The sequence below is a fragment of the Gamsiella multidivaricata genome (genome assembly GCF_025024155.1).
Source record: "Gamsiella multidivaricata strain RSA 2152 chromosome Unknown BC939scaffold_78, whole genome shotgun sequence".
Classification (NCBI taxonomy): Eukaryota; Fungi; Mortierellomycota; class Mortierellomycetes; order Mortierellales; family Mortierellaceae; genus Gamsiella; species Gamsiella multidivaricata.
The window spans coordinates 27,305-54,569 of record NW_026251786.1 but is presented as its reverse complement, the minus strand read 5'-3'; the positions used below and the strand labels follow the sequence as shown (position 1 = coordinate 54,569).

General features: G+C 49.7%; 10 protein-coding genes across 10 annotated transcripts; 5 read left to right on the top strand and 5 right to left on the bottom strand.

The window, feature by feature from the left end:
• Positions 1-76: 76 nt before the first annotated feature.
• On the bottom strand, positions 77-5,188 carry BC939DRAFT_480534 (uncharacterized protein; the record flags this gene model as incomplete). Its single annotated transcript, XM_051558947.1, has 5 exons — positions 77-1,086; positions 1,176-2,775; positions 2,871-3,140; positions 3,225-4,014; positions 4,113-5,188. 5 exons carry the CDS (start codon positions 5,186-5,188, stop codon positions 77-79), a joined length of 4,746 nt encoding a protein of 1,581 aa, XP_051408233.1.
• Positions 5,189-6,632: 1,444 nt separating this feature from the next.
• BC939DRAFT_298240 (uncharacterized protein) lies at positions 6,633-7,493 on the bottom strand. Its single transcript, XM_051551355.1, has one exon. It carries the CDS (start codon positions 7,400-7,402, stop codon positions 6,875-6,877), a length of 528 nt encoding a protein of 175 aa, XP_051408232.1. The 5' UTR covers positions 7,403-7,493; the 3' UTR covers positions 6,633-6,874.
• A 3,031-nt stretch (positions 7,494-10,524) lies between these two features.
• Positions 10,525-11,183, top strand: BC939DRAFT_522491 (uncharacterized protein; the record flags this gene model as incomplete). Its single annotated transcript, XM_051561227.1, has 2 exons — positions 10,525-10,564; positions 10,669-11,183. The coding sequence occupies 2 exons, from the start codon at positions 10,525-10,527 to the stop codon at positions 11,103-11,105; spliced, it is 477 nt and encodes a 158-aa protein (XP_051408231.1). The 3' UTR covers positions 11,106-11,183.
• Positions 11,184-11,559: 376 nt separating this feature from the next.
• Positions 11,560-12,809, top strand: BC939DRAFT_463653 (uncharacterized protein). The gene has a single exon (XM_051557264.1). The coding sequence runs from the start codon at positions 11,766-11,768 to the stop codon at positions 12,537-12,539; it is 774 nt and encodes a 257-aa protein (XP_051408230.1). The 5' UTR covers positions 11,560-11,765; the 3' UTR covers positions 12,540-12,809.
• A 3,659-nt stretch (positions 12,810-16,468) lies between these two features.
• BC939DRAFT_506718 (uncharacterized protein) lies at positions 16,469-16,733 on the top strand (the record flags this gene model as incomplete). Its single annotated transcript, XM_051560814.1, has 2 exons — positions 16,469-16,555; positions 16,650-16,733. 2 exons carry the CDS (start codon positions 16,469-16,471, stop codon positions 16,731-16,733), a joined length of 171 nt encoding a protein of 56 aa, XP_051408229.1.
• On the bottom strand, positions 16,660-17,837 carry BC939DRAFT_298148 (uncharacterized protein). The gene is made up of 2 exons (XM_051551353.1): positions 17,706-17,837; positions 16,660-17,617 (listed from the first exon to the last, which is right to left on the bottom strand). Exon 2 carries the CDS (start codon positions 17,587-17,589, stop codon positions 16,978-16,980), a length of 612 nt encoding a protein of 203 aa, XP_051408228.1. The 5' UTR covers positions 17,590-17,617; positions 17,706-17,837; the 3' UTR covers positions 16,660-16,977.
• On the bottom strand, positions 17,468-20,536 carry BC939DRAFT_298053 (uncharacterized protein). Its single transcript, XM_051551350.1, has 7 exons — positions 19,866-20,536; positions 19,225-19,784; positions 18,759-19,106; positions 18,577-18,657; positions 18,115-18,478; positions 17,706-18,007; positions 17,468-17,617 (listed from the first exon to the last, which is right to left on the bottom strand). The coding sequence occupies exons 1-7, from the start codon at positions 20,413-20,415 to the stop codon at positions 17,573-17,575; spliced, it is 2,250 nt and encodes a 749-aa protein (XP_051408227.1). The 5' UTR covers positions 20,416-20,536; the 3' UTR covers positions 17,468-17,572.
• Position 20,537: 1 nt separating this feature from the next.
• On the top strand, positions 20,538-22,292 carry BC939DRAFT_298101 (uncharacterized protein). The gene is made up of 4 exons (XM_051551351.1): positions 20,538-21,437; positions 21,528-21,799; positions 21,884-21,960; positions 22,067-22,292. The coding sequence occupies exons 1-4, from the start codon at positions 20,587-20,589 to the stop codon at positions 22,082-22,084; spliced, it is 1,218 nt and encodes a 405-aa protein (XP_051408226.1). The 5' UTR covers positions 20,538-20,586; the 3' UTR covers positions 22,085-22,292.
• Positions 22,050-23,214, top strand: BC939DRAFT_401724 (uncharacterized protein; the record flags this gene model as incomplete). Its single annotated transcript, XM_051552624.1, has 4 exons — positions 22,050-22,307; positions 22,391-22,547; positions 22,633-22,755; positions 22,856-23,214. 4 exons carry the CDS (start codon positions 22,050-22,052, stop codon positions 23,212-23,214), a joined length of 897 nt encoding a protein of 298 aa, XP_051408225.1.
• Positions 23,215-24,148: 934 nt separating this feature from the next.
• On the bottom strand, positions 24,149-25,426 carry BC939DRAFT_401765 (UNC93-like protein; the record flags this gene model as incomplete). The annotated part of the gene is made up of 1 exon (XM_051552627.1): positions 24,149-25,426. A coding segment is annotated over one exon (1,278 nt), but the record flags the coding sequence as incomplete, so codon positions are not given.
• Between the last annotated feature and the right edge of the window lie 1,839 nt (positions 25,427-27,265).

Below are 27,265 nucleotides of genomic sequence, written 5' to 3'. Positions count from 1 at the left end.
TCTATGTACAGCCAGCACTTTATTGTTCTTTCTTGCTTGTTACTCTAAATCCTCTCTAGTCAATCTCTCCCCTCTTTCAACCCCGTGGCACACTGCTTTGCCAGCGCACCATGTTGACTTCATCCTGTTCACTCTCATCCCCGTCTACGGCGTCTCTTACAGCCTCTGGTGTTGCTGACTTCAGGCCAGATGACGTCGAGCTCGAAATCGGAATATCGGCACTCGCGCTCGCGGAATCATAGGAATACAGCAAGCTCGTGCTCCTGCCATCCGCGTCAACGATCTCGTTGGAAAGGTCAATCCTACCACCCTCACGACTGATGCTCGATAAGAACGGGGGTCCATCCAAATTCATCTCGTCAGCTAGTAGGAGATCTGGATTCAAAGACACCAGTGTTGGTGGAGACAATCGCGGAGAGGCATTTGCCGTGCCAGGGTTAGAGCCGTCGCTTGCGCACGTCGACACGTCTGGCGAGTGTTCCATCGCCTCATTGCTGGGATCCAGGTAATCTGACATGCCCGTTACCGAGTGCAAGTCCTCTTCGTCCGTGTCCCCACTTTGGTCCAATGCATGTCTCTTTGCTTGTCTCTTGTCAGACGCAAACGTCAGACGTTCTGAAAATGGTGACGGTGGGCTTGCCATTCCGGAAGGCCCCATCATCATAGTGCTGCCATACGATGGCAGTTCAGCGTCGCTGTCGTAAAGGTCGCTATTGTCGTCCATTGAGTGAAACGGTTGCAGATCCGAATACGGCTCTGACCCTGGCTTGCCCCACTCTCCATACTCGTCGCTGTGGTCGTCGTTATCGTTCTGAAGAATGCTTTGAGCACTGAAGGGCTCTAAGTATCCACTACGGAATATTGCGGCGGGGCCCTGAGTGATTTCAGTCGTTGCGTCCGCCTCCACCACCGCCTCTGTATCCGTGGGTTCCTGATCATATTCACGAATAGTCGCATTTCGTCTGCGATAAAAGAGCAGATACGCACTCGAGGACTTGATGGACTCCACATCGCCCACCGCGCTGACATGCGAATCGTCAAAGTTGAACCACTCGCCCAGTTTTTCGTTCTTGGCATAGGCAGTGTCTACACCAGTAAAGAACGAAGGACAAGTGTTAGATCCTGAATACGATTGCGTATTATGCAGTTAATAAACAGAGAGCATAGGTGCTTACAATGACCTCCTCCCAACCCGCCCATATGGTTGGACACGCCGTACAGGTCGTACATATTATCGACGTCTTCTTCCACCTTGAGCACCTTGCCGCTCAGGTCTAGGCCATGAATGGGAAAGTCAACCAGAGCATCAATCTTGTCGCGCCATGCCCGCGTGTGGCTAAATCGCTTGAGATGCACAACCAGAATGTCGGGGAGTTTCCAAATGTCCAATTTTTTTGTCGCTTGCTGGTGCTTCTTGCAGCTAGGACAGTACCAAAGATCTTCCTCGCCGAGTTGTTCCTCTTTTGTATATTCGTTCAAACAATCCTCCAGTGTTACGGTCTTCTTGCCCTTCTTCGCTGCCGAACGTTCCGCCTCCATTTCGGGATCATTGACTAACGGGCCTCGCTCGTCCCACAGAACTCGCACTGACGACGATGGGTCCTCATCCTCATCCATGTTGCGATAAGAACTGAAGCCTCTGTACTTCCTCTCAGGCGCGGCGATGGCTGGCTCCATAGATCGCGCCCAGATGCAGTACACCATCTCTCCTTGACGGACTGCCGGCTCGAGTATACGGACGACGCTCAAGGAGGGCTTCGACGCATATTTTGAAAGTCCTGCATTTATGCCTGGTGTGGTCTTCAAGGTAGCCAGATCATCCTCGTCTGAGAGTTCATCATCACTGGCCCTGGGAACACGTGGCCGATTTGAGGATTTAGAGGAATCCGACAATGATGGAGATTCTGGTTGAAGGATGACATCATTCTCGCCAAAGCCATCGTCGTCGCCCATAGATCCTTGGAGGCGGCTGTGAGAGCTCAAGGAGCCCATCTCATGCGTGACCTCTGGTTCTGGTAGTGCGACTCGCTGATACATGTCCAGCATGTCGCTCATGCTTGGGACGGTCGCAGGAGCGTACATGCTCTGCCTGGACATAGGACGGTAATGGCTGCGAGGAGGCGCCGGTTGCGGGGGCGAATATACCATCAACCGGAACAGGCCACTCTTTGGCACCCTCTCAGCCGAAGTCTCTTCTACAGGCGTCATGCTTACATCGGTGGGCTCATCATCAGTCTCGTTGATCGTCAAAGTCGCAGAGTCGTCCTCGTACAGGTCCATAGTTGTGTATCGACTCGCCTGCTTCACAATGGCCTTGTAGATTGCGTCAGGATCCAGCGCCTCTTCTCTGGTCACGCACACCATCATGGGATGACCACATAGATTTGGCCTGCCATAGGATGACAATGGTTCGAGAACGTTGTGGACAGGAAAGACAATGTTGTCCGAAGCGGTTGTAAAATCGGGTATTGGTAGTTCGTACACAAAGTTCTTGTCGGTGTCACTCAGCTCATCCACTGCGTCCGAATTTTCATGTGTTTTGTAGATACGATGGGAAAAGATTTCAGCAGAATAGAGGTGGCGCGCCTGTGTTCCCATGAGTTCAGCAACCTTCTCCTTCAATTGCTTTAGTGTGGATCCTTTGGGCAGTTGGAGTCGGATATCAACAAGAGGCTCCCTGGGGTCGTATGGAACGTAGGTTACAGTGCCGGTCCATTTTTTGTTAATAGGCAGAGGCAAGCTCAGATACATGAATGGATCGAATGTAACAGAGACCTTTGTAGAAAATGGAATAAAAAAAGATCAATACCAAGGGTGATAGGACCAGGACAAAGTGATGCTATGAAAACGCAAACAAGAGTGGCGACTACCTTTTTGCATTCGGGACACACCAACGTCGATTTGTACTGTCCCTGGAAGAGATCCACGATGATAGAGTCATTGCGCGCTTTGTGAAGCTGCCAGCAATCGTTCGCCACCTCTTCATCTGGACGCCCATCCGAGTCGGGAGCTTCAGTGTATGGCTTTTTGACAATCCGATTCAGGTCCTCGTGCAAACCGTCCAGTAGAAACGCTAAAAGTTCCTGTGAATCATGCTGATGATAGCCCGTAAACGATGGATTGAATCGTCCAATTGTCATCTATTCGCAAAAATAAAACAGAGATGTTGTAGATAAAGCACATTGACAACGGTAACCAATATGTGCGCCAGATCATTTATGTACCTTGAACTCTCTGGGCGAAAACACCTTGCTACTTCCTCTCCACAGCTTGTCGATTAGATTGGCATATGCCCGCGCTACCTCGCCACCCATACCCAGCGGATTATCCGAGTTGAGCTCCTTGCGCCAAGCGCCAGCCAAAATAAACCGAGTCAAGTCAGGGGTGTTGCTCAGACATTGCAAAGCCGAATTCATGAAGCATGTATTGCCGAGATTTTGAAGCCCGCAAAGGCCATTAACAGGCGTCCCTTGAGTAGCGAGTGTACCCGCGTTACGGGAGCCGTGGAAGCTGGGAGGAAATGTCGATGACATAAAGCCAGATTCAAAGGGTCGAACTGGTGTTGCATTCTGCACAAGAAAAGTGCCATTGATGGCCACCTCTAAGGCCAAATCCTTGCACTTGACAAGCTCGTTCACCTCTGACACAGGCGAATCATCTTCGACACCCTCCAAACAGGTCGCGCCCGAATAAGCGATCGCATCTGCTCCAATCACATTCCCTTCCACAATCAGATTCGCATGTCCAGGAATAGCCCACAGTCGAGCAGGGCCAGGGCCAGCAATGTTCAAGCGCAATAACAGAGCCGATTTGAGGTCGCCAAACTTTGTTGTCCGGGGCACTTCAATGGTATCGGGCTCGTTCATGGCGAAGAGAGGATTGTCAACTTGGTTGTTCTCGACAACCCTGTAGAGGGTGAATACCGGAGGATAGAAGTCGATGATCAAGTTTGGCGCCACATCGGATCCAGTGTTCACTACGCGGCGCATGATTGGTGCTGTGATGCTTCCGTAGCTGGTAAACAGTAAAGAAGGCACGGCATGCAGGTCAGCGCCTGTAATGTCTCCATTATCATCATAGCACCCAAATGTATTCTTAACCGAGCTGCTTACTTGGCTACGAGCATATCCCAGCCCTCTTGCGGAAGAGTTGTGACCGAATTTTGAATATCCTGTCTAAGAGTGTTTCCCATCATGAGCACGGAGTTGTCGATCTCTCCTGGATGATCCGCCAGCCTCCCGCTAACCTTTGCAGTACAGTACTTGCGAAAGCTGGCATACCATGCTTGATTAAGGAGATACATGGGTTCGCCGAGTTCGAGCCTCTGACGCGAGAGATGTTGGATTGTCTTTAGCTGCTGATCAAATGATGGCGCGGCTTGTCTGCTCTTATCCTCTGATTGCTCCTGCTTTGACGCCGTCAGTTGCTCTAGTGTTGGGTCTGGTATGTGAACAAGATGGGTCTCGCTCTGTGGCACAGTCTCGAGCTCGACGTCAGCAGTATCTCTATCGCTCCGCTCTTCATGGTCACTGGCTGCGGCTGTTGTTTTTCCGGGGCTGTTGATGGAGAGTTGTTTGCCCAGGTTGTCGAGCTCAGAGTCCCCGTGGAAGCGATCAGGCAGAGTCAGACTTCGGGACTGATCTGATGTGAGGAGAGTGCTGCTAAGTTGCATCTCACGGTCACTCTCCTGAAGTCCGTCTTCGGATGGAAGTGAAACGATGTCGTCCGCGTCGATGTTTGCGCTTGGGTGTCTGAACATTTCTCGTGGAGGAGTGTATCTTGCGGCCTCGCTTGGATCGGTCATTGCGCTTGGTTCACGGCTTCGTTTGTGGGATGAGGCAACGGCAATGGATGAAGAGAAAGAGAGAGTGGCAATAGAAGGAGGAGATGGCGGTGGTAAAGCTGTGGTCAAGCTTGCGTTTGACAGTGCGGTATCAGTGTCGACGTCGGCGTTGGTGTTGGTGGTCGCTGCGGCTGTGGTTGCAGGAAATGATAGCAATAAAGAGGGTGCCGTAGTCGGGATGCCTGCGCCCTTGTCCGCCTGAGAAGATGGTGGCGCCAGAGGTGTTGCGGAGGTGGTGGCGTCAGCTGAGGAGGAAGGGGCTGCTGTAGTAGATGAGATCTTTGGAAGGTACACTTGCACTTGAGGATGAAGGGGATGATGGGAAGGATCAGAGTCGGAGTGCATGCTTGAGAGAAAGAGAAAGGGATGGAACAAAGACAAGAAGGAAGGAGAGAAGTAAAGAAAAAAATAAAGCGGGGTTTATCTTTTTTTAATAGTCAACTAGGACGCGTAATGATTTGGCCACCAAGGAAGACCTGTGTACTGTCGGTGGGGGCTGAGGTGATAGTCGAACAGGGCAACACCCCTATCCCTGCTTCTGTTCCAATCCCTTGCTCCAAGTTCTAAGGCTCAGTTTCCTGCAACAGGAGATAGTGACACAGCTCTTTTTCATTTCCCATTGTGTCTATCTGCCCCTCCACACGGCGCCTAGTGTTGTTGTTGCTGTTGCTGTGGATGCTTCAGCTCCCGGGGCCACTCTTGGTGCTCAACAAGACAGAGGGCGGCGCGAGCCATATTGTAGCCAGCGTTATGGTCTCGATCTCTTTTACTGGTTGCATTGTAGGCACTTGATGGCCCGACCCTCAACCTTTCCTAAGATATCGCACTGACAACATGCTATAGAGGTCCTCCATTCATCAGTACGGACTATAAGCATGTTGTGGGCCACCACTGATGCGTATCATAGTAATAAATCCCTGTTATTAATTTCTTTTTTGCGCAAACCATTATCGCCAAGTTCATGCAGTCGTATTACCTTCTCCTTTAAAGCTGTTATGAATTGCTGGTGCGGATAGAAGGAACGGAGTTGTCGCTGCACTTCTAGCACCGATACAATGTGTCTCTCGATCGAAAGGCGCAGCGATCTCCAGGCAGTGCTTTGGTCGACATTGGCTGCCGCCGGTGCTGGTGGTAATATTGGGAGGCATACGATTGCTTGAATTGTCTACTCCAGCTCGTGTAGCTCATGATGATAGGTTGTTGTCCCTGGAGTGCACCAGCGACCAATCTGCCGTGGTGAGGACGACCGCTGTAACGGTCTTCTTGACCCCTGTTGTCAATTCCAACAACCTTGTATGTTCTTTAGTTGCCTAGTTGGCACTCCATCTGGTATTCGTCTCCCAGGGCAATCTTAATGTCTTCTATCTTCTATTTCGCTGTATTCAGCACGGTAACACCACTCGGCTGCTTCTTGACCAAGGAGCAAGGAATCAGTTTGAGGACGCATCCATCAGTGGTGAACGATTCTGTCCACACATATTTCCTCCGGAAATATCCTGCGTTGATTTCTGCCTTGTACCCCTCGAGTATCGTAACTCATTCTTGAGGAAGTTTGACAGAGCCGTCCGAGCAGCATGGTCTCGTTGGAATTGTCTAATGCGCGTTGAGAAGGATGCGCCTGTAACTCTTTGTTATTTCCCTCAGACAGCCATTGGTCGTGGTATCCGCTCGTGGTTTTCTTAATGTTGCGCCTCTTGGTCGTGGATGGCCATGATGTCACAGAGAATAATTAGAAAGGATATTATTGCGGAAGATGATAAGCTGGACAAGTTGTCTCTTTTGAAATCGATGTCTGCTCGTATCAGACCAGGGCGGGCCGCCATAGCAGCGCCGATGTGCGCCGCAATCGCCTGCTGAGCGCGTCTGTCGCTGCACGTACCATCTCTTAGATTATGTGAACGACGTCCTTGTGGAACCGGTCCCGCTCTGCTTCGTCAGCATTCATGACCTCGGACAAACCGACCCTTAGCTGTGTCGAAAGGGTGCCGCAGTTCAACGCAACTATCCTGAAAATGGCTTTGAGGGACGTGCTCATAATGGCTGCTCGATTCCTGGATTTGGGTGTATCCGTACCAGTGGCCTCTGAGGGAATAGCCCTAGCACCTCTAGGCGACGGGTTGAATATAAGTTTCGGTTTCTGCCTTCTCTTTTCGTTGACTCTTTAGTTGAGGTTAGAGTAGTTAGGGCGGGTGCCTGAGACTTGGTCAGTGGGGTCCGGTATATCTTGGCTCGGTACTGGCTCAGCGCCATGTACTTGTTTCGTGATGTCTGTGTCGTAGGAGAACAAAGGACTAGGCAAATGGGAAATGGTCGATATCTCATGGCCTTGAACCGTACCAAAAAGGCGTTTACCTCCAGGATGGCATCGTACATCAGGCCATCGAGGATATCCTGGTCTTCGTACCTCAAGAAGACATCAGAGGCGGCGTCGCAATGGCCGGCCGGATGTAGACTCGGCAAGTTCAGCCTACTCGTTATAGTATCGCAATATCCCTGCAGAATAAGAGGCACTGTAAGGCTACACGCATTTAGGATGCTCCTTAGCACTTGATAGACCATATCCTCTCACATTCTTGACGTATGGTGCGGAGCATCTAGTCACGACTATATGTAGAAAATGTTGAAGCTCAAAAACCATTGAACTAGAAGTTTGGGTTGTAGATACATATTTCAGTGGTCCGAATTTTGATTCAGCAGTTGTATATGATAATGAGTAGGCGTTTCTAGTCATGTCAAAGTCTTATGTTGCGACTAGATGTTCAGCATTGTAGTCATTTTTGGTGACTATGCCAGCTACGATCCACATCACTGCACTGATACCAAGCCGTTGAAGGATATCGGTCGAGCCTTCAATGGGTTGAGTCCGAACCTGTTTTAGGAGCTTCGGCGAAAGAAAGTATCGACCATACGGAAAGGATAGTCGGAGTCTATTGCTGCGACATATACAGGCGGGGGTAGGGTAGAGATACACACGTCCGATCCGCCGGTACATCCCGACCAAGGCTTTTGAGGCGGGATATGAGGTCGGTCGAGGAGACGCATCCCCTGGCGGTTTACCAGAAGCGCTTGATCTTCTAGATCTCCTTGATAATCTTGGGTTTTCGATAGCGAATTATCGGTGTAAGTAAAGGTACAATACCTATAGGAGGAGGATAGCAACGCCGATTGTTAGAATGGGTGTTGCGGGAGCGTTAATCGGGGTCAGCGATGGCTGCTGAACTTGAGTCGAGCGGACCATGGAGTGGTTCATTAAAGCCTGCGATCGGACGAGGGGGTGGTTGGCACCCTACTGCCGCTTGAGGCTTACTTCAGCTCTCCCATCATGCGCATTCCTTTTTTGCGCAGTGAGTGGACCATTCAGGTGAAGGGTAACTTTGTTCTGAGCAAACATCTCGGAGAGTTTGCAGTGAAGCCCATGGACCATCGCATCGGTGACCCCCGCGTTCAGCTGAGCGTCGGTTTGCTGGGCGATAGCAGCATATGCTCGGTTTTGGGCTTGGGCTCTCTCCCTGTAGGGATCGTAGAGAATCAACGCCTAAGTTGATACGATGTATCCGTAATACAGCGACATTGCATCGACATGGGTGTGCGAATTGATGGTTTTCATGTTGGTTGGCCTCCCAGCAATGGCCATGTTGGCTAAATACTGAGAATCTCTTATTCACCCCCATTTTGGTCGAGCGGGTCGCTAATGCACATGAAGACAAGTGTACAAGTCGCAGTGGTCAAAGATTAATACATTAGTACACATCAAGTGATCAATTAACTCAGTCGACGAAACACCAAGGCGACACAGATGTGAATTTACGAGGCTTGCAGGAGCGAGATGGTGGTGTGTTGACAGGCACTTAGCATTTCCAAGAGGGAGACAACGACATAAGTACAGTGTGGTAGTGAAAAGGCTAAGGTGAGCAAAGGAGCATGGAAAGACAACAAGGCCTTACGGACTTAACGATATCAATACTTACAAATGAGCTTTGACGAAACTACTGTGCGCAACTTGGCCGAACTTTAAACTGAATTTTAGATGTGGGGTATAATAGGATTACGAGATATGATACCACTATTGTAGGCAGGGCGTTTAGTGAGATAGAAAGTAAGTGGGGAAACAAGATGGACGACAGACGAGAATGTGAGAATAGGAAAGAGTGGGTGGTGAGAGACTTTGATGGGTGTTGTTGGCGAGCCGGAGCGACCATGCTTCTAAAGAGTGCCACACTCAGCACGACCTTTTCAGGGGAACAGCAGTAACGACAAAGCGCCGGCTGTCAGTTGTTGTCTCAGAGTCCACGATCCTCTTTGTGGACCCTATTCTTTTTGTCGCCGATGTTCCTTGTCAGGCCTATAGATGCCCATAGACTATGTTGTATTTGACAGGGGTTGAGGGGCGTCGCGCATCCAAATCAGCCCTCATCTCGAGGAACTTGGGTGTGAAGTGCAATAAAATAGACAGGAAGGATCCAGAGGTAAATAAGAGGCCATTGAGTATTAAATGAAAGTATATAAAGAGCGAGAAACGAAGCGAGTTGTGGAGCACTTTATATCAGAGAAAGACAAGTGCTAAAAACTAAAGAGTAAGGGTCGGACACGACCTTCTATTTACCTACGGACGATAGATCCACAGTAGGAGTGGTATATCGGGACGACAAAGACCATCGGCACAAAAAGCACAGAGTTGACAAAGAAACAGTGGATACGGAGTAGTCGTTTAGCCGAGTCTTTGTCGTTACCACTATTCCCCTAAAATGGTGTAGGTTGAGTGTGTTATTCTTTATGGGCGTGGTCGCTTGAACTCACGGAATTACTTCTATTTTGCATAGATAGATAGAAGGCCGTGTCCGGGCTTTACTCTGTACTTGCTTTCCTCTGGTATAAAGCAATTCGCAGCTTTTTTGAGACGATTCGTCGGTACTATCCAGAGATTGCACCAGGCTGCCGTGAATTCCATCTCCAGGCGCTTCCCAGACTGCAATGTATGGTTGGTAGTCAGGACGCACCACCATAGGCTTTTTAGAGCACTCAGGCCGCAGTAACAAGCTCTCTCACTCAAAGACATTATACAGCAGACAAATATCACATTAGTCTAGCTGTGGAGATACAACAAAGAGATAAACGTGTGGGTAAGGAAACTACATATCACCTTCAGCATTATAGTAGATCTGAATGTAGTCAATCGTCAATATTAGCTCCCATCAAAACTCGGACATTTGGTGGAACACCCAGTATCAAGGACCGGATACGTTTCACAGCTCCTGCCTCGAGAAGCGCCCTCCTGACGCGTTCGCTGTGAAATGACAACCTGAAAAGAGTTGAAATGGCCCGAAGCTGGATCTCCTCACTCTCGTAAAACGCCAAAAGGTCCATCAAGTGGCCCAAGGGCCCTGCATCAAGCACACGCGATTGGCTTTGAGGCTGGTCAGAGATCATGTTGATACAGATCAATGAAGGCAGGATCACGGATGGCTCCATAGGTTGCAGATGTCGGCAAAGGGGCGCCAGTGCTCCGGACCGGACAATCTCAAGCTGGCGGTATTCTTCCTGTACCAATTGTTGGAGCGCCGTTGCCTTCTCAAGCGCCAGTTTGCTTACACTAGCTGTGAACGTTTTCTTAAAAGCCATTGTCTCATCGAAGCCTTGGATGCTGTGGAAGATGGCTTCGACGACTTAAATCATTATATAAAATGGGTATTCAGGAATTTTACAACAATCAGACAATGGGTGGTGGGTTTATACATTAGCAAACAGTAAACAACGCCATCTCTCTGTTTGCGCCCAATAAAGTCGTCTCAGGTGCTCCTCTGAGCAATCTATTACATTTGTTCCAGCCGACCTTCTTATCAATCCCGCTTGGATTATCCCTCATACAGGCTCCTTCCCACGCAACGAGCATGGTGGCTACTATTATCAATTCACACGACGATTTGCTGCAAATCGCACTCAACGACTGATGAAGCCTCCTCAAGTTGCCTTTGACAAGCAGGTTCCTGAAGGTGTCGAATCGGATCCTCGAGTGATCGCCTTCGTTTTACCTCTACTCGAGACGGTCGGCATCGATTTCGACTTGCCGGACGCGGCCACTCTGATTATCAAGGTGGTTTACTCATACGCCTTCGCTCTGGATTTTTTTTCTGCGCTAAGAAGCCAGAGGCCCGACTTTGTCTATTGGCTGGCGGTTGATAGCGGTATCCAATCATTGCCCCTACCCTTCAATCGCGACATGTTCCAGAGTATCAACGAGGATCTCAGCCAGGACCTCAGCTAGCTAGATGTCTAGAGCAGGGTTAGCTGTGATGCACCCTATAACAATAAAAAGGTCAGGAAGTTTCTAGGCTGCTGCAACGTTACTGACGTCTGGGTAACGTTTTTTTTTGGATCCATGGCATACAGCAAGGAGGCGCATGTCGGAAAAATCTCTCGTTTGATGTTTCCTGACATGGCCAGCCCAGCCCAGCCCTCGCCATGGCCCCACATGTGAGCCCAGACCTTGCATTCTCCTTGATGGTAAAGAAACACGCAGAGTGTAGACTGACAACCCCCCGCTCATGGTAGCACAGCATAAGATGACCATTCGCACAGATTTTTTTACCCTCGCCACTCCTGTGGCATGGCTTCTACCTCATTATTTACAGCAGAGCGACACATCGCACAAAGCTCTTCATCAGCCCATGGCGAAGTACAGTATGTTCTGCCTTTTCTTCTCCCTAGTCTATGTACGACTTCGCCTTCATTGCGCATGACTCCACTTCCTATACTTTATCCTCCTCTCCTCCAGAATAGAAAGAAATAGAATTGAACAGGCAAATAAGGAATCTGCGTAGGCTGTTTGTTCCTGTTGTAGGTTGTGATCTCTTTTGAAAAGTCGAACGAGATAGACTGTGTCTGTTCAGAGAAGACTATCAATTCTGTAGGGGAGATTGGGAGGATGGAATGTCGTGAGTGTGAGAAACGGAAGAAACCGCAAATGGATGGAGCGGCTATAAAGCAAGGCATCTTTTTTACTTTTCTGTTCTACACAACCTCGGCCGTCCCACGCGCATTTGTCTTTTTCTTCTTACAAAAAATGCCCTTCGACCTTAAAAGAACCACTAAATGCGGCCGGGCCAAATACTACGCCTGTCCGATCCAGTTTGCTCAAGTGCCTTTAACCGATTTTGTTCCTCTTTACAATGAAGGCGACAACTACTGCATTGACTGCAGAAAGCTTTATAGGCTTCTTTTTAAGAAGCATGGGAGACTCGTCGGCACTGTTTCTCGCTTGACATTTGAAGTCGGGGCTGCAAAGGTACGCTCCCTGCGATTTCGACATCTCCCAACCATCGACTACAAAACGTTGATCGACCTTGCCTGCGTCCCCGGAGCAGACGATGTTTCCTACAACTCCAGAATCGACCAAATTCTTGCCGAGCATTCAAACGAGGCCGCCGATGCCGACGCTGCTGACAACAACTTGCTCACTCCCCCTGCCGATGGTAGCGAGGACGAGGACGAGGACGATGTTCTGGCCACAGCTGCCTCAGCTGCGACGCCGACCACACCCCCAGCGCCAGTTGATACGGTGCTCTCAATGCCTTCAAGTGCAAACGAACACCTTCAAGTCTATCTGGCCCAGATGAAAGAGATCGCCGCCCGCCAAGCGGAGAACGCAACCCTTATGACGGATGTGCTTGCGAAGATTGCTGCCCTAAACCTCAGCTAGAGCGCTTAAGAGTCAGTCTCACTTAAGCAATGCCGCCTTCCCTTCATTAGCCACCTCCTCTCGTGATCGGTTTTCGATCTTTCATGGCCATTGCATGCAGCAAAAATACCCAAACGACTGGATTATATATGATACTCCACAGCAATCTCGTTCGATCTAAGACGTGGTAATCACCAGTGTTGCCGCAGTTAATACAGTTGAATAAACGAATATTACTCCTCGTTCATGCACGGTATTTCTATCCCTCAACCCCTCACTCGCTCTTGCGTGGTGTCAACTTTGCCTCTGAAGTGAGAGAAGCGCCTTCTGTCTGTGAGTCCTACGGAGTCGTTTATATGTCGAACTCCATAATATTTATATATGCATCCCATACGTGGTCTCGACTTTGCCTCTGGGTTGTGGGATAGGAAGAGTGAGCAGAAGACTCTGCTTGTGCAAAGACGATAAAAAAGGCGGCATTACTATGGTAGTACAGAGGACGAGTCATATCAGGAATATGTGGCTTCGATGAGTTGTTTGTCCCGCGGACAACATGGGCCTTAGTCGTAGTGGCTCAAGAAATAGCTAGCTTGCGGCGGCCAATCGTCCATAGCGACGTTGCTTTTTGACCCTTTGATGCCGGCTCCTTTCTCCTTTCCTTGTAGAAGAATTCTAGTTCTAAGTGCTTGAATGCACCTTTGCATAGAGGAATCCAGTTGATTCTACCTGCGGGGGTTCTATCTTTTTTTTTATTTTATTTTATTTTTTATTGACGCCAGATCCCCCCAGATGCACTACCTGCGGGGGTTCTATCTTTTTTTTTTTTTTTTTTATTGACGCCAGATCCCCCCAGGCGTGCAGGCGTGCCACAGGCTGCATTGTCCAAGCCTCGGCTTGGACTGTCAGCCGGCCGATAGTTACCTAAAGATAGCTATCAAGAGGCCCCCACTAAACTAATGTAAAATGAGGAACCATATACCTATGGTGCACATTCTGAGTCGTATGGTTTCTAATACTTGAGCCGGGGCCCAAAACCGCTACGCAACCTGTCGGGTCCGATGGGTCCTCTCCTAGTCAAGATCACGGGCCAATATGAATTTTATCCTCCTTCCTCTCTCCATCTCGTTCAACACCACCTTTCCCTGGAGATGGTCCACCAAGCGGCTGTCTGCTCTCCTCCTCGCCGCTGTCGTAACCTCCTCTTGGGGCTGTTGTCTCACAAAGCCCTGGGTTTCACCTCCTACCTGGACCCCGGCTTTCTTCATCCTCGTGCATATGCCCTCGGACTTTTCCCATGCCACTGTGGCACTACATCGCTCCTTCCATAACTCCTCTCGGCCAAAAGCCTCAACTCGTTCTACAAAACGTCCAACCAGGTAAGCCGCGATGCTCTTCGACGTCTTCAAGAGTAGCGCCCAATCCGTTGTCAGGAACTTTGGTACGAGCCCGTGGTATATGTCTATCGTTGTCCATAGCCTGGTAGGCGGTGCTGCCTGCTGTACGTTTTCTTGACTGCTCACTCCTTCTCCTTCTTCCTCATGGACATTCTCTCTGTCCTCGCCACCATTGTCCCTGTCTCGCCGCTCCTCCAGCAGCCTTATCCAGTCATCATCTCGCGCATCCACCATCGTTTCCACTCCCCGGATATCACGCAGACTCCACCAAAGGGTGTCTAACTCGCACGGGGTAAAACTCGGTTCGGTGCGTGTGAATTGTCGACCATCCTTGATTGCCTCCTCCATGTCGCACAACCACTTTTTCCTCGCCTTATCTACCAAGGTGCGTCCAAGACTTAGAATCCCATCAAGTGTCTTTCTCCATTCTTCCTGTCGTCTGTTCTGTGTGACTCTGCAGACCCAGAGGTGCTGGGTATCCTCCACCATGGTAAGGCACACTTGGCATCTGTCTGTGGTATACAGATTCGGCTTCCACCTGTGCATGTACTGCATGGTTGGCAGCATACCATGGATTTTCTTGATCCTGTGGGACCGATGGTTGCAATCCGCAAGGCTGGTGAAAAAACCCCCTGGCGGATTTTTCTCATGTATTATAGCAAGGCTGGATCGCCACTCCACTTCTTCCCACTGCTGAATAAATTGTTTCGTTCGTTGTTGACAAGTCCATGCATGATGGTTTCTGGCTGCAGACTGATGCTTGATCAATTGGCGAATGTCGTCCTCCGCTGGCTGACCACAGAAAGTCGTATGTGTCTTCATGCTCGTGAAATATTGTGTGTTCAGTTGCCATGGCCGTCGCCCACTGTCGTGTGCGTTGTCCGCCAGTTCGTCGGCGGCCTCATTTCCAGTATCGCCACTGTGTCCTTTAACCCACTGAACATTTACTTTGCTGCCCTGCTGCGCGTACGCCTCGTAGATCACAGCCCACCAGTTGGCATATGCTGCTCTCAACCGCCGTCGTGGAGTAGTTGTATGTCGATTCTTAACTAACGCCGCAAACTGTTGGACCACTGCTCTATTGTCGATATGAATAATGGCGTTGCGATCCCGGGGACAGCACAGAATTGTCGCGAGCAGACCCACCAGTTCTGCTTTGGTGGATGATGCGTAATCCGTCGTTGTACCACAGATAGCCGTCTGAAATGAGCCGTCGACGCATCTATAGACACTACCGAACGATTGGCTGACTACCTGCGGGGGTTCTATCGTCGCGCACATTTGCGCAGCAAAAACGTCACGTGCCTAGAAGACGCGTTGCAGCACAGCAAAAAATTAGCTACTCTATATAATGAAGAGAGAGTATGATTGATTTCTTTATTGATTCTAGGATTAATATCGCCTATTTCGGACCATGCATGGCCACATCCGGAGTGACACAAGGAGGTCGAGCCATGGTCTGTTGGGAAATGCGAGAGAACTATATAGAGCATACCATTCGTTGTACTCGCTTTAAACAGTGCTGCACAATCAGTGCTGTCAGTAAGGAGAATCAGGAGGGCGGATAGAAACACAATTAAACTACGGAGGTCCGAGAACAAAGAGACTAGGGTTGCAAGAAACAAGTGGTCGAATGCCATCGTCTGAATCAAAACCTCTGTCCAGCAAATTAGCGAGGTGCCACATCCAAGGAAGATGGGCAAACCGACCTGAGAGGAGGCTGTGGAGTCCTGTCACCAGAGACGAGAAGGAGGTGCAGGAGACAACGAGGGTGCGGATAACGACGAAAGGAGAAGCATTCCTTGGTGAGGGCTGTTGCGGTAAAAAAGATTGATTGACGCGGCCCGCAAAGTATGCAGCCATAATCGGAAGGTTTTGCAGGAGTCTGGGAAATTCGACACATGCATAGACACAGCAGCTGCGGACTGGACCGTACGTAGAACAAGCTAAAGAGCTTTGGAGTGATATTTATTCAGTGGACATAGATGGACTTGGACTATGTGTCCAGTAAGTGCCATCGCCATCATACCCCCCTCCTCCCTCTCCCTCCCCAACTCCACCGACCATACGTCCTCGCACGCCTATCAGTGGCCTGTAACTGCGACGAAGGTGCTGCCCACCATGATGGCTGGCAATGTGGGAGCCACGGTCGGCTCAAGGATTGGAGAATATGCGAGGCGAGACAGAAATAAGCTGAAGCAGAAATAAGCTGAGGCAGAAGGGAGCTGAGGCAGGAGCATCAGTAACAATACGTGCTCGCGCGCTCGCGAATTAGTACAGAACTTGAAAGGTACGCGTTTAGCGTTTCTAGGTAGGAGGTTCGTATAGCTCGTTTCCGCAGTCTCATCAGCAGGACAGTGAGGATGATCCGAGTTCACGGAGCCTTCAAATGTATCAGCTCGAGCTGCCCATCCCTCCAAGTAAGGGTATACCATCAAGCCCTAGGACCCTCATGCAGCTGTAGCCGTCGCTCTTGCTGGCGTCTCTGCACTCCACTCTCCACTTCATGAGGCCCTGCTTCTCTTCTCCCCTGTTTTCCTTGCCAAGAGCACCAACATGGACGCCTGTCATCCGCCGCTGGAATCCTCGCAATCGCGCTGGACATCGACCGGATGCAACGGAGACTCCCTGGGCTTACAGCCGGTATGTCCAACAAAGTGGTCGATGTTCCCTTCCTGATTTTTCTAACATACTTTAATAACAGCTTAACATCCAACTGTGGGTGCTAGGTCTATAGATCGGATCTCCAGAGCTCACGTACTCTACACCTCCGAGAACTGTAATGAACCACGGGGACCAATATATCGACGGAATACTATAAAAAACTACAACTGAACTCTGCTGCGAAGTAATTCAAAGCTTGCCTTGAAGGCTCCAGAAATCATATCAAGTATTGGAATGCACGATAAACATGAATTTTGGATGCAAGAAACCTTCTAAGAAAAATTGAGAATGAACGTTGGCGGACAAAAAAAATAGCTGATTTGATACATCGTATTTCAGGATTTCCTTCATATAAAGGTTCATTTCCCCAGTTTGATATCTCCAGCGGACAGTAATGGTTTTTAATCGTCCAAGATACTAAAAAAATCGTCGTCTTTCAACTTTGGCTGTACAGGCGGCAGGCGAGTAGATCCACAGGAGCGTTGGGAGGATGCAGACGAAGGGCGCTGGCCTGGTGCCGGTAACGAGAGCGCAGACTCGTTGGATGGAGCTGTCTGTTGGGCAACTCCAGCGTTCGGTGCTGTAGGTCGTATGGAAGTTATTGTTTGTCTTGTATGGCTTCCAAGCTTCGGTACTGATGACAACGACTGTACAGAGTTTTGCTGTGGCGACAAAGCAGGCATAGACGAGGTCAGATTTGGAGTGTTAATTTTGTCTGCCCGCGTCTGGGTGTGCCGAGTCGTTGGTGAGAGCTCTGCAGTTACGGCTGACTTCTGCGGTCGTTGAGATCGAGCCGCTGGAACGAGGCGACCTTGGATCGCGTCCAAGAGAAGCTCGTTCTTCAACGTATCCCCAATACACGCTGCCGCTAAATGCACTAAACCAACAGCTTCCTGTAGTTCCGCTGCTGTTAAGAGATCCCTGATCTTATCCACGCCCATCGCAAGATCTTCCCAGTCAAGCCGATCCAGCGGCGTGATGAATCTTTTGGCAGCCTCAAGAACCGCCTCCATAGTCGCGCTGTAAATTCTGGCAATAAATCTGATTTCCTAAAAAAAAAGAAAGAAAAAAAAGTCAGCAGGATAGTCATTGAGGTGCTCATAGAGACTGAGCCACTGGGTCAACTTACGGCGATCAGATTGCCAAGAAACTGCCGAAGTAATGGCGCGATTTTCGATGGCGAAGGCCGTTCGTGTTCGTGGGTATCAAGGGAAGCGTTAGGACGGCCGATACTCCCAGTTTTTTCGGCAAGGTGGATGTCGATATTCTCGGCGAGCTTCAAGGCTTGATCGCAGGTTTTGTTTGTGAACTGCGAGAGGGCCCGAAGTCCATCAAAATAAATCAACATGAGCCGGGACTCGAAAAACTTCTTTATCGGTGCTTTGGCAAAGAAATCTCGTTCGCTAGCCCTCGATTGGTGGTTATGCCACTCTAAAACAAAACAAGAAAAATATTAGCGGGAATAATGAAGAACTCTAGTGAATGAGCGAAATGTTGAGCGACATTATGTATTGCCGCTTTTAAGAAGCCGAGCATACCTTGTTCAAAGGCGTTGACGCTGTCGGGTACTAAACTGGTCAATCTTCTTGTGCAGTTGCGCAACTGTCTTAGATGGGCTGTACCCTGAAAACCCATCTTCTCTAGTAGCGTCACCATGGCTCGGAAGTCTTTGTGTCCTGCCAAGAGATCTGTAGGAAGATCTTTCACTGCAGAATCAAGACTTGGAGGCTGAAGCTGTTGCTCAAGTTCGTATAGCTGTCCCATCTCAAGTAAATCCTGCCTGGTAGACATCCAAGGTGCTACACGAGACGCTGCGGTCGAAGCAAGTGAACGCATTGCTATAAGATGGGCACGTCCTCCAGCGTCGTCAAAAAGCGTTGCCAAGTTCATCCTCGATGGCACCTAAAGCAAATTGAGAGCGTACACATATTAGAGATTCGAACCCGACATGTACATTTTCTGGAGCGATTTGCAATATACGCTCAATCACCGGGCTGTACCTTAAATGGACCAGTATCCTCTAGGTGATCCATGGAGCTGATGGATCCTCCCTGAGCGTGGTTGAGATGGCCCGCACGCCTCTATTGTAATCCAGTGAGAAGTTGCCAAAACAAATTGAGAAACAGATACCCAGAAGCACCATCGATGCACTGAAGGCTATAGAACAGAGATACTCACTTACCACGTCTGAAATAACATCTACAGCTTTCTTGCCCAAAATCTCAAGGGCCCCCAGGCCAGTGCTGACAACGTTGCCCCCAACCACTTCCAACGAGGGATTCGTGATTGTTGGTTTATCCGAGCGCTCTGTAGCTTCTTGCCTGGTACGTCCCTCGGTGGAGGAGGGTCGTTGAGTGTTGATCCATGTAGGAGATACGGTACGAGGATGGGTTGCATCATCGATGGTACCCCTCTTCAACGTTGCCGACTGGCTGCTCTGTGTAACTTTCCGATGCACTCCAAGCACAGCACTTCCAAGGGCGTTCGAAGCAAAATCCAGCGTTGAAAAGAGCGCTTCTGCAGGGCCAAGCTGAAAAAAAAAGAAAAGAAAACCAGAAGTAATCCGACATTAGTAGGCAAAATAGCTAAGAACAAGGCCTGCACAAAATTACTAGACAAAAACCTGCATTCTGGCGTTATGGACTTACATCTGCCGACGATCTTCTTGAAGAGGGCTTATCTGATCGGCTTTCGTCCTCATGAGATAATGGGACAGCAAGGCTACTCTGCGCTGATTCTACAGTAGGCTGAACTTTCTTGGTCGTGTCCATTGTCAATTCCGTCAAATCCACTTCATTATCCCAATCATCGCCCCAGGCGTCATCAGCCCATCCATCACGATCGACAAGATTCCCTGCCGGTACGCCGAGCCTAGATGTGCTATTCAAGGACTGTAGCTGAGAAGACGAATCAAGTTTAGGGCTAGGCGGTCGTAGTTCAGATTGTAAACGTGATGATTCTAGAAGATCGGAAAGGTCGCCCTTGTCTAAACTGGAGGGAGTTTGCTGAGGCGGAAGAGGCGGACGAAATTGTGGCCATGGTAAATCGGCGGAGGACTGCTGCTGATGTTGCTTGGCTTGCTGTGATTGCTGCGATTGCTGCTGCACCCGCTGCTTTGATAGCCGCTCGCGCTCATATTCGTACTCCGGGTCCAGTGATTCGTACACGCGATCGATCTGTTCAGTGGCAACATTGCGTATGCCCTGTCCTGTATGTCAAGAATGCCTGTTAGGTACATCAGTTGTAAATACAGTGCGTTGTTCTCGATCCCAACCGGCCTCCGTTTTACCTATATTGTGAGCCTTCGTCACGACCACATTGGGGTTCTCGATGACCTCGCTTACGGTGCTCACTGCAGTGTTGATCCACGAACTCAACGAACCCCAGGCACGACCCGATTCTTTTGCATCGACGGTGGTATTTGGTCCCGAGGCGGCGCTTTCAGAGAAAGTATTGGTATCCTGAAATCTGCCGTGATCTGGGGCCTCTGCGTGCGATTCATGAAGAGGGTATGAGGGCGCACGGGAAGCCTGCCCTTTATCTGTTACTGGTCTCGAAGAGAGGAAAGACTTGTTCCCGAAGCGCGGTGATAGATCGTCGTGCTGATCAGGCAGTGGAACAGGAATATGGGTTCTTGCCATTCCAGTCGGCTGCTGCAGTGACAGTGAGCCATTATCATATTTATTGGCTGTTAATGGGCCCCTGGAAGCGGCAGACGACGGGCGAGCAGCTACCGGGCGGGACACTTCCATATTTTCATATTCCTCGCCCTCCGAGGCGCTCGCAAAATCGTCGCCCGAGTCCGGCCCCAAGTGGCGTCTGGCTAGTGTGTCAGGCATATGTGGCACCTTGGACGTGATGAGTGTGAGGTTTGATGGGAGATGAGGAAGGATGAGGAGAACGGGGTTGGTGGCGTATCATAGAGTTAAACGTGACTCAATAGACTGTACGAGAATAGGAAGGAGGTGGCGATCGCCTTGTCCTGGTTCGTTCAAGAACACATCTTCTCCATGGAGCATCTTGTCCAGCTCTTCCCTTCTTGTACAGATGCGGACTTGCAGCGGCATCTGGACAATGCCGCTGGAAATCTTGAAGTGGCGATAAACACGATTCTCGAGTCTTCAGCGGACCAAGAAAGCAGCGCTGTTCAGCTTAGCGCCACTGCGCCAAATCAACATCACAAGCGCCAGAAACAATACTCGGTTGAAACTATCGAAGTCAATGGGCATAGCACCGAGGTATGGGACCTGACACTAGACTCCGACGGCGACGACGAAGACAATCACGACAACGAAGGCGAGTGGTATAAGGGCACAACTGAGAACTTGGACATCTTTATATCCCAACAGCCAGGCATTGCCATAGCGGCAGGGAGCAGTTCCACAGGTCCACAGAAACCAGTTGCGTCCGATTCAAGACCCAGCTTTGAGGACTTTCACAATGAGCAACAGCGACTGCTGGAAGAACAAGCCCGGAAAGCCGCAGAGGTACAGGAGCAGAAAAACAAACTGGTGGCCAACTTTATTTCGATTGCTCAGGATATGTTTGAAAACATCTCGGTACCGTACCTTGAGAGGTTGCTGGAGGAGACCCGACCAAGGTTTCTTTCGGATGACGAACTTGTGGATGCGTGCATTGAGATTATCTTTGCGCTGAATGGCCGGTATCCCAAAGCGAAGAGGAAGCGCCTCGATGATGATGATGATGACGATGAGGGTGAAGGCGGAGGATCAGAACCATACAATGAAGGGGACGAATACGTCGGCGGCGTGGCCGGCGATGGGGACAAGAACATTTCAAAGAGGCAACGGGACTACATGAACTGCACCATCAGGATGTCGGCAGCATACGACGCGCAAAGGTAGGGCCGGTGTCGCATGATTGCTGCCACAGCTAGTAGTTACATTCCTGACTGGCTCACTCTAACGCTGTCTTTTTTGCATTTTTGAAGCGCAATACAGCTGTACCAGGACTTTCCGAGGATCGCGGCGTCTTCGATCAGATCGTGTTTGAAGAAGTTCTCATTTCATTATGCGCCAACATTCGAGTATCTGAACAGTTTGTGGACCGAGTTTGAACCAAAAGGCAGTCAGGGGAAAGCCAAGGCGGGAGAGATCAAGATAATATTGGTATCAGTACCTAGAAAAAAACGACCCCCGCTTGAACCTCAAGGAATGGATCCTGAATTCCGAAGAGAAATGGACTGGATGAAGGCCAAAGTCGGTAAGTGAAGTATCAAAGGAAAGATCTTAAGTAGAAACTAAAGAGCCTGCGAGTACTTACTAATGATCGTGTACAATAATTTAGCAAAGGAACTCGCAGAGATACAGACGATTGAGAATGAAGAAAAGAATACGAACTACTACCGGGACCGTGGCGAACTCGTTGAGTGGTAAAGATCAAATACGCCATACCACTGGTTATTGCCGCCTATCTTTGGAGCAGTATTCTTATAATATCTTCTGTATCCTGTATGTCTGATACCTATAGTGGCTGCTGTTACGATGATGTACCTCCGAATCGCGTCGCACAGTGTGAAGATGGGCATCTCTTTTGTCTCGAATGCTCGAGACGTGGAGCTGAGGCAGAGCTCGGATATAGGCGCACTGTTCTAAAGTGCATGACAGACGGATGTACTGCAGTGTTTACGGATGCTGAGGCAGTCAAATTCTTACCTAAGCCTGTACTGCAAGGCCTGTTTAGGGCACGGCAGCAAAATGAACTGAAAATGGTAGGATTGTTATGGCTTCGCACTATATTTAAGCAATGTCTGTCTGCAAATAACCTTGAAGCTGACTTCATAATTTCTTCTAGGCTGGACTCGACTCGTTAGTAGAGTGTCCTTTTTGCTCGTATGCTGCCGTAGTGGAGAATGATCAGGATAAGGAGTTTCGGTGCCAAGCACCACGCTGCCGGAAAGTGTCTTGCCGTCTTTGTAAAGCGCTAACGCATATTCCTCAGTCGTGTGAAGGTATGCCAGTCAACGCTGTTGCGATAGGTGAATCCTTTTCCTTGTCCAGCTGTCTAAAAGCGTCTCCCATCGTCTATTTGAATAGAATACCGTCAGGAACTGGAGAAGAATAATGTCCTTTTAGTACAGCATAAGGTTGAGGAACAAATGTCTGAGGCGCTCATCCGCGAGTGCCCACAGTGCAAGTCCAGATTCTTCAAGACGGAAGGTACTTTTGATGCATGTATTTGTTGTGTTCCTCCTCGCCCTTTTTTTTAATTTTTTTGGCCTGTACCTGACCCTATTCGTTCGTTCGATCATTTAATTAGGATGCAACAAAATGACATGTCCTGAGTGCGGCACGAAAATGTGCTACATTTGCAAGAAGAAAATCAGGGATTACAGCCACTTTGATCAGTCGCCTGCTAGCGAGCCAGCATCGAGACCCACACGTAAGCAAGGCACAGGAATACCAGTGTTGACAACTGGTGAATACGTGCATGCATGTCTTTGGATCGCCTTCGAACCATCTAAACTAACAAACACCATTGCTTCCCTGTGTATTCAGTTTGTCGCCTCTGGGACAACACAGTTGAAAGGAATACAAACGACGTCAAAGAAGCCGCGCAGAGGATGTTGCATGAGCTGCAAGCAGAAACCCCCGACTTGGCGGCTAAAGTTCGCCTAGATATTCCCAAATGAAGGGCTCAAAAAAACATCTCTCATGTGTACGATAGTGAAATACAAACGGCTTTTTTGCATGCATCTCTGGTAATAGTGCAGCATGAATAGCATTACAAATCGCACGTATTCAAGCCGTTTTCTTTTGGCAATTTGCTTATTCATTAGATAATGTACAAGGGGATATAATGAAAGAGTTATCTGAGCCGGCTCCGTGGTGCCTCCGCTCCGGACATTTCTGTCATTTCTGGTATAGAGTCGTGTCCCGACGACATGGACGAAATGGAATGCGTATCCACAGAGTCCATATCCTGATCGTCGTCATACCTGATGGTGCGCGAACTCTGCGGCGTTGGGCCGGGCAGTTCTTGCAGGTGAAGTTGTCCATGTCCCACGGTACTCTCAGCTGGTATAGATCCTTCTTGTATTGTGGTCACTGCTGATCCATTTGGCTGAAATTGAAAGAACCCTGGATATGGGGCATGTAATGGTATACTGGAATAAGACCCTACTGAGCCTGTAAATGTTGCTGTTGGCGTTGGAAGCCACATGCCTGAGCTCGATCCTTGTGAGGAGGTGTGTAAATACAAGTCAGGCTGAACCTGTGTCGCTGCGTGTGAAGGCGCTGGAATAGACGGTGCCAGCACAGACGGTTGGGGCTGAGTCGGCTGGGGCTGAGTCGGCTGTCTATTTGAACGCAGCCCACGCCCTGCTTTTTCGGCATCACTTCCAGCACAGAGCGTGCTTAGATCGCCTTCGAAAGAGTTGAAACGCCCCCTCGATACTTGTCCTGCTGCTGATACTGCTGTGATGCCGCCTCCCCCATTGACAGAGGCATCATAATAGGAATCGGCTCCGTCCATCTCTCCGTCATCTCCTTCTCTCTCCCCTTCTATCTCGCCGCATCCTAATCCCTCATTGTCCTCCGCGTGCTCGATAGTGGTATCGGTGATGGTCCTGCAGACGAGAAACATGGCAGCGAGGGAGAGGGCGCATAGGATCCAGTTGGTCACCAAGTAGGCAAGTAAGGGTGTCTGGGCCAGGTCTAGTGGGGCGGCCACAGCACTTCCAAGTGACTGAATAGACTTGAAAAATCCAGTGTAGCGCGACAGTTCGTCATGTTTATTGGACAGGGCTCCCATAAGCCAATAGCAGTAGACTGCGAAAGCAGCGTCGCAGAATCCAAACATGGCATAGATAGCCAACAACCCCGTATAGGTGCTTCCATGCTCATAGTCGATCAGCTCGTTCTTGCGGAAGACCTTTCGTTCCCATTTGTGCTGGAGCTGAACCATCAACGCTGCAACCCAAGTTGCCATAAATAAAAGTCCGATGACGAGCAATCCGAGCATGGCTCTCCTGGGTCTCTTGACGGGTATGCCATCCAGAAGATATCCGATTACGATAGCCCCGATGATCTGGGCTACCCAGAAGAGAATTGAGTTGAGAGACCGGGTCCTGATGTTGAAGTTGAAACCGTTGAAGTCGTTGAATTGATAAGTGTAAGAAAAATTGGAGAAGAAGAAGGCGGGGATGAGAAGCAGCATGCGCCAGTCGCAAAAGACGGATAAGATAGCGATGCACTCTGCCCTGAGTCCTGCAAATTTGGCGACGCTCACAGGTTCGCCATTGTCACGGATGATGGTGGAGGGACGGACGAGGAAGACGGCGAGGAAGGTAGCGAGGCCCATGATGACCATGTAGACGATGTAAGTTGTCGATGAAACGTCGTCTGGATCCATGCCTGGAGCACTATTCATGATAAGCGGTAGGACCGAGCCAAGGACGGCGCCGAGGTTGAAGATGGCCCAAAAGCAGGCAATATATTTCCCCTTGTTGTCTTCGGTAGGATAGGACATCATCATTGCGCCCTCTGTGACATAGATACACCCAGCACCGAGCCCGAGGAGAATGCCGGCCAAGGGCGGATAGACAGAGTTGTCGTCGTCCTTGGCAAGTAGCATGGATCCGGCATAGAGAAAGAATGTGAGACCGCCAAAGGCGACGCAGAGTCTGGGGCCGATCATGTTGTGTGTGCCGCCGGCGAGCAGGAATCCGATGATATAAGCAATTGAAGAGGAGGTAATGGCGAGGTTTTGAGCGGTGGGCGAGTGCTTGCCAGCGTTTCCGATGGAGGACATTGCGTTGAACATGCCGATAGTGCCGAAGCAGATGACGCCCATGAGGATGATTTGGCGCAGGGCCCTTGAGATGGCCATGATGGTGAGCTGTGTAGTTGATAGATATGCTTGAAGAACGGTCGAAAGATGCTGCTTGAACTGAAGAGAATGGCACCGGATGGAGGAGCAGCAGCGGCCATGGATGATGATGATGACGATGATGAGAGAGTGCACACAACAACAGCAACAACAACAACTACAAGGACCAGGTTGCTCCTTGTAGCTCAGTCAGTCAGTTTCTGTCCGTTTGATCCGATGTGGTCCAGTAATGTGCGCTTATTCCTGTTTGATTAATGTCGTTCGTATGACCCTCTCACTGAAGTTAGGATGGGATGTTGATGGGGATGGAGGAAAGCCTCCTGCCTTATTTCCCTGCAACACAGGCACAGCGTATAACTGGTCACAGCTGTCTGATGAGTTTAAAATTGGTGGCGTTCTTTCATTTGCTCCCCTAAAAGAGTCTCGGTCTCAGTGTATTTTGTCTATGGAGGTTTGTGGCGGTGCAAGGAGGGCTCGTTAGAACCAGAATCTATCGAAGATGGGCTAGTTCCACTCCATAGAGGAAGGTAGAAGGCTGGATCTCTGGAGTGCTTTGTTTTTCATGGTTTGCGTTGTTGAGATGAGTCTGGAAGTCAAAAAAAAAAAAAGACTTTTAGTGAGCAATTGAGCGATTAAAGAATATTGCTCTCAGCCTATCGACACTCGCGCACACTTTTTTTTTTTGTCAGCTTACTGTACATGTGCACTACTAATGTATATGTACTCCGAGGAAGGCTAACAAGAGAAGGAGAGCAAGTAAATGCAAATGCATATTATTACACCGCCCTTTTTTTTTTAGAGCGACAAGCGGGGAGGGAGGCCCATGCTTCAGAAGAAAGGAAATGGGGTGGGAGCCTGAAGAGGAGGACTCTGATCGACGGCAAGGGACAATGGAGGGGGACCAGTAAGGGAATATTTGAGTATTTGAGTATTTGAGTATTTGAGTATTTGAGTATTTGGGTATTTGAGTGCTTATTGGTGAGAGGGGTAAGGTTAGCAAGTGGAGGGAGGACGAGTGCAATTTAGGCGGGAAAGTGCCAGTCAAGTCAGGGCTGAGGAAGGAAAGAGATGGTGTGATGGTGTGATGGTGTGTGGGTGTGTGGGTGTGTGGTGTATGGGCGCATATGAAAGGTTAAATTTACGGTTGCAGCATTCGTTGTCATGCCGTTGTCCCTCTTCCTCCTGTCCTTCTTTCATTTCCCTCTTTCCTCCTCCTTTGTCTCCTCCCCTCTGTAATCGCTCTAATTGTTCCTCTGCCCAGCCGTGCTCGCGTTCCTCTTCCTCCTCCTCTGCCTCTTTAGCAGTTTACATCCCTCTAGTTTCTTTAACCTCTTTAGCTTCTTCATAACTCCTTGACATCTGTCTGTCGTCCTCCTGTCCCCCTCCTGTCCCCCTCCTGTCCCACTCCTGTCCCATTCCTTGCCCTCCTTGTCCTTCTTCTCCTTCTTCACCTGGCACCCACTGGATACGCGTTGCGGCTGATATTCCTTCCCTCCATATACATAATACCCTGCAGTCCATCCCACCATGTCAGCTCGTCGCCACAGTCCTCCGATCCCCGAGGAGGACTCCATGAAGGGTGCGCCCCTCGCCCTCTCCCGCTCCAGAGCCAGCAGCAGCAGTCTTGCCTCTGTCTCCTCTGTCTCCTCTGTCAACGGCATCATCACTGCGCCCTCAGCCACCACTGCCGCCGCAACCGCAATGGGCTCTCCTACTGCAGTCCTCACCAATGGCCACAGCAACAGCAGCAGTAATAACTATACCAGCCATACCAACGCTGCCTCGTCCTCGGCCTCTTACCCCGCCTTTCCTTATCGTAACAAGTCAAGGAGTAAGTCA

Excerpts from the sequence above, each read along its gene's own strand:
- BC939DRAFT_298240 (XM_051551355.1), bottom strand. The coding sequence starts at position 7,402 with ATGGTCTATCAAGTGCTAAGGAGCATCCTAAATGCGTGTAGCCTTACA.
- BC939DRAFT_463653 (XM_051557264.1), top strand. The coding sequence starts at position 11,766 with ATGGAATGTCGTGAGTGTGAGAAACGGAAGAAACCGCAAATGGATGGA.
- BC939DRAFT_298148 (XM_051551353.1), bottom strand. The coding sequence starts at position 17,589 with ATGGAGGCGGTTCTTGAGGCTGCCAAAAGATTCATCACGCCGCTGGAT.
- BC939DRAFT_298053 (XM_051551350.1), bottom strand. The coding sequence starts at position 20,415 with ATGCCTGACACACTAGCCAGACGCCACTTGGGGCCGGACTCGGGCGAC. Across the intron at positions 18,658-18,758 it reads TAGATGTTATTTCAGACGTG|AGGCGTGCGGGCCATCTCAA; the intron begins GTAAGTGAGTAT and ends GGATTACAATAG. Across the intron at positions 18,008-18,114 it reads CGTCAACGCCTTTGAACAAG|AGTGGCATAACCACCAATCG; the intron begins GTATGCTCGGCT and ends GTTTTGTTTTAG.
- BC939DRAFT_298101 (XM_051551351.1), top strand. The coding sequence starts at position 20,587 with ATGGAGCATCTTGTCCAGCTCTTCCCTTCTTGTACAGATGCGGACTTG. Across the intron at positions 21,438-21,527 it reads GCAGCATACGACGCGCAAAG|CGCAATACAGCTGTACCAGG; the intron begins GTAGGGCCGGTG and ends GCATTTTTGAAG. Across the intron at positions 21,800-21,883 it reads CTGGATGAAGGCCAAAGTCG|CAAAGGAACTCGCAGAGATA; the intron begins GTAAGTGAAGTA and ends ACAATAATTTAG.